Here is a 4,786-nt window from a genome sequence, read left to right as displayed (position 1 = left end):
TCCAAGATTTTAAATTTGAGGGGGCCGAGTTGATACGTCTTCTAGCTATGTGATGACTTGCTCGAAGGCACCGTCACAATGTAGCGTGATTGGATGGTTAGCGACCGGTAGCCTAAACTCTTTTTCTGCCTTGGGGGTTTTAGGGTTGGGGACTGGGTTGATGCATCTCCCGACTATACGATGATTTGATCCATGAAGTTGTCATCGCAGGACGTGATCCATAGTTTGCAAGAACAATCTTGATGTCATCTCAAATTCTACCATTCCAATTTCAATATTATTTCACGAAACGATCACGACACATATTTATAAAATAAATAAATAAAATTTATTGTTTAAATTTTTATTAGAATGAATTTAATAATTAAATAATAATAATAATAATAATAATAATAATAATTAGTTAATGACTTGTACAATAAATAAATTTAAATATATAAAATTTATTTAGGAATTTTTAGAATTTAAAATATATTTTATATAATATTTTAGAAGATAATTATGTTAAAATTTAATTAAGTTATTTAAATTGAGAATTAATCAAAATATAACCTAAACTAATGAACTCCCAATTAATTACCTACGTTTTTTTCTTACGCCGTCTTCCCTTTTCGCACGTCTTGGTCGTTGCCACCAAAGTCCAAACCACTTCCTTCCTCAGTTCCTTCGCAGCTTTTCACCTCTCCTGCCCGCATTGCCTTGCCGCCATGATATATCGCTGGAAAAGTTGCTGCCGCCGTCGTGATATGCCGCCGGACAAGATGCTGTCGTGAGGTCTAGAACGTTATATACCAGAAATTTGACACGGCTCATGCCATTCCAAGCGTTCCGCATCCGTTCTGACGAATTATATCGTGATCAGACGATTGGGCGAGAGATAGCTCAAACTTTTCCCCACCTTCGGAGGGGCCGTGGCTCTCCTAGTCCTATACCAAATTCGCCACTGTTCAAAAATAGATCTTCAATATCCATCTCTATTGAAATTCAAAATTTTATTCTTTTAATTGTCATCTAAGTATTTTATCATTGCATCATACTTGTTGAGGCGTCCAATATCCTTCCGTGAGAGCCATTTTGATCAAACTTGCAGTATCTTAGAGTAGCTTTGGTCAAAACTATTTAAAATACTTTGGTTTTGATCATAATTGCTTGCCCTCAGGTAACAATGTATCTTAAGATGGAACAATTTTAGTCAAATCTCCTTGGAGAAACACTCATTTAATAATTTTAAAAAAGAAATACAATTGTTTTTAAGTTTCATTCTATTTGATATAGAGTATCTTGATGTTTCTCTTAATTTACTTACGAGAAAAATTCAAAGTATAATTTAAGTCTATTTTTAAAATTATTATTATATTTGAGATAAAAAGATACTCTTTTAGAAATCATTTTAATTTTATGTAATTTCAAATTATGAGAAGATCCCTTAACAATAATTTTATATGGACTTGCTAACTGATTCAATGATGAAGTCAAACACTTAAACTCAATCCATTTCAAATCAAATTTTTTATTCATAAAATAATTAATAACAATTGTCACCTTTTCACTCCCTTTTTTTCTGTTTTGAGAAGATGAAAAAAAAACAATTTTGATCTAAAACAACAACAAGCATAATGCACCGTTACGCATTAACTGGACCCCGGGCCATCACGACCGTCCATTTTGGAGAGATGCCTTTTCCCGACAATTTATGTCCACGTGAAGGCCAAAGGGCTGGCAACCACGTGCTTCCCGTCGCACCACACGAGGCGACCGAACGCAGTGGAGCCTGACCGCTGCGACGCCGCGGAGAAGCTCACCGTGTAGGTCTTGCTCTCCCCCGTGCTCGCGAAGCTCAACTCCAGCGGATACACCGCCACATTCACCTCTGCCGGGGCCGATACCGTCGCCTTGTATGTCCCCGGAGCCCCCACGTTGGTCAGCGTGCGCTTGTGCTTCACCGTTGTCGTCTTCGATGAGCCGCCGCCTCCCGCGCCGCTCGCCGTCTCGAATGCCACCGAGAACGAGGGGTAGTTGAGATCAGACACCGAGTAGATCGTCTTGCTGTCGCAGGTGACGTTTTGCTGCCGGGTGACGGCCTGAATCTGGAGCGTCGTGTAATTGAGGGCGCATAGGAAGTCGATGTAGTCGTCGGTGGTTATGTTGTAGACGAGGCCAGGGTCGAGAGCTTTGGGTGGATCCACGTGGCCAGCCCCTAAATCGAAGGGCGTGGCCGCGCGGCCGGTGGCGACGTCGAGGATGCCGTCGCCGTTAGGGTAAACGGAGTAGCTGGTGGTCATGAGGGCCGATTTGATGGCGTTAGGACTCCAGTCCGAGTATGCCCCCTTGAGGAGCGCTGCCAGGCCGCTGATGTGGGGGCACGACATGGAGGTGCCGGAGATGATGTTGAACTCCGTTCGCCGCGGATCGGCCGCTTGCTCCGTCGGCCCGACCTTCCCCGTCCAGGCGGCAAGGATGTTCACCCCAGGTGCGAGGATGTCCGGCTTCAGGATGTCGGGAGTGATGGCGCTCGGCCCGCGAGAGGAGAACGCAACCACCACCGGCGACGGCGTGATGCCAACCTTGGTTCCGCCGAACGCGATAGTGGCCGTCGGGTTCGGATCTGAGAAAAGGTAGGACTTGATGACCTCCCCGGCCCTGTGCCCGACGGCAATGGCCGGGAGGATGTGTGCATCGGCAACGGCCTCCTCCCCATTGGCAGCGGAGTTGGCTAGGATCATACCGGCTCCTCCGGCGTCCCTCACGACGAAGCCCTTCTGAACGCGCGCATTGATACCGCGATCGCATAGGACGATTTTTCCGGAAACCTTGTCCGGGAGAAGCGTTCCCTGCATACAGAGATTGCCGATGGTGACATTGGTGGCGTTCCCGGCGTAAATGAAGGGATAGGGCGAGGAAGACAGAGGCTTGCCGCTGTAGAGCGAGACGCCGGTTATGTTCTTTCCGTCTCCGAGCATAGCGTAGGCGGGGAAGTCGCGGTCGATCGTGCCGGCTCCAACGGTGGTGATCCACGGCGCCTCGTTGGAGAGGGTGGAGCTAGTGGGGCCGCCATTGCCAGCGGAACAAGACACCACAACCCCTTTAGCTACGGCATTGAAGGCTCCGATGGCTATGACGTCACGAAAATAGTCCGTCGTGCCTCCGCCAAGGGACAGCGAAAGGACACCACATCCGTCATCCACGGCCTTGTCCATGGCAGCTAGTACGTCGGAGCTGAAGCACCCGCCGAGCCAGCAGACCTTGTAGACGGCGATGCGCGCGCGAGTCGACATGCCGCGGGCGGTGCCGGCGGCGTACCCGAGCAGGTTGGCACCGGTGACGGAGGATCCAGCGGCGGTGGAAGAGGTGTGTGTGCCATGGCCTTGGTCGTCGCGGGGCGACCTCGACTCCTTGGACTCGTCAATCGGGCCCGTAGCGGCCTCATACCCCTTGGAGAAGAACCGGGCACCTACCAGCTTCCGGTTACACGCGGCGGCCGCCGTGAAGTCCTTCGCTTCTTCGCACTCACCCCTCCAGCTCGCGGGGACAGGGCCGAGCCCGGCGTCATCGTAGCTCCTGCGCTCGGGCCACACGCCGGTGTCTACCACCCCGACGACGACGTCGCTCTCGGTGTTGAACTGTGGTATCAGCGCCTCGGTGCGGTCGAGGTGGAGGAACTCCGGCGTGCGGGTGGTGTGGAGCTCATAGCGAGCCTCGGGGTGGACGGCGAGCACACCGGGGATGTCCTCGAGCGCGCGCGCCTCCGCGGGGGTGAGCCGGGCGCAGAATCCGTGGGCAACGGTGTCATATGTGTAGAGTATCTCAGCGGCGTCAGATACCGAGCGCAGCGAAGCGTCATACCAGCGACTGTGCTCTGCGAAGGCCGCCGGCATCTGGGCCTTGGCCATGTGGATTATGTAAGTTTTCTTCCTGAGCTCTGCAAGAGAAATCGAACAGCCGCAGAAGCAGCCGACCAAGGAGAGGAAGAAGTAGAAGCGGAAGGGAGCCATGGCCGCTCTCTCCTTCATCTCCTTGGTTTGGCTTCTAGTTTTAAGAGCAGAGGAGGAGAGAGCGGTGGCGTTGGTGATGAAAATAGCGGAGAAATGGTTGCCAATAAGTTTGGGGAAGGGGACTGGTTGACAAAAGAATAGAAAAAAGAAGAAGAATAAATGATAAATCATGGATGTCTTACGTGATAATCTGGATGCCCTCGGGCAGAAAAGAAGAAGAACATGAATGGATTGGGTAAGGCGTGCGTGATGAATGATTGGAGAAGGAAGCGATGGGGTTGGATTTGCCGTTTGTTTGTCAGTGGTAAAATGTGATTACATTCGTTTCTAATGCTTTCCTCAATCTATTCGCTAATAGAAAAAAGAGAGCTGCTTGTTTATCAGTACCAACCACTAACTGTAAGTGTGAGAAAGAGAGAGCGAGATGGGTCTAATGGCTAGCGAGGATGGGTCTAATGGCTAGGTGGATTCCCACGACGTCCTATGCCTACAGCTCCTAGTCAAGGAAAAAAACAACAACAACAACAAAAAAAAAAAAAAAAAAAAACGAAGAGCATTTTTTTCAGAGGGCGTGTGAAGTTCGAAAATTCCAAAAGGTGCATTAAAATTTTACCTTATTCAAAGAGTGTATTTATTCTCTAAAATATTCTTCTTATTCAAATATTTAAAGATTACTGCTGCTCACCGTTCATACGGTAGCAACCCGTGACAGTAACCATCCGTTAAGGATGATAATTTTCTCATAATTCAATAAAAGATTTTATATCGGAGTCGAATGAAAAAAAAAAATAAAG

General features: G+C 48.5%; 1 protein-coding gene across 1 annotated transcript; it reads right to left on the bottom strand.

Annotated features, from left to right (window-relative positions):
- Positions 1–1,480: 1,480 nt before the first annotated feature.
- Positions 1,481–4,279, bottom strand: LOC122027999 (subtilisin-like protease SBT1.7). Its single transcript, XM_042587014.1, has one exon. It carries the CDS (start codon positions 4,161–4,163, stop codon positions 1,692–1,694), a length of 2,472 nt encoding a protein of 823 aa, XP_042442948.1. The 5' UTR covers positions 4,164–4,279; the 3' UTR covers positions 1,481–1,691.
- Positions 4,280–4,786: the final 507 nt, after the last annotated feature.

This window comes from Zingiber officinale, chromosome 1A (genome assembly GCF_018446385.1).
Source record: "Zingiber officinale cultivar Zhangliang chromosome 1A, Zo_v1.1, whole genome shotgun sequence".
NCBI lineage: Eukaryota > Viridiplantae > Streptophyta > Magnoliopsida > Zingiberales > Zingiberaceae > Zingiber > Zingiber officinale.
The sequence above is the reverse complement of the archived record's forward strand: the minus strand, read 5'-3'. Positions and strand labels throughout refer to the sequence as shown.

Excerpts from the sequence above, each read along its gene's own strand:
- LOC122027999 (XM_042587014.1), bottom strand. The coding sequence starts at position 4,163 with ATGATTTATCATTTATTCTTCTTCTTTTTTCTATTCTTTTGTCAACCA.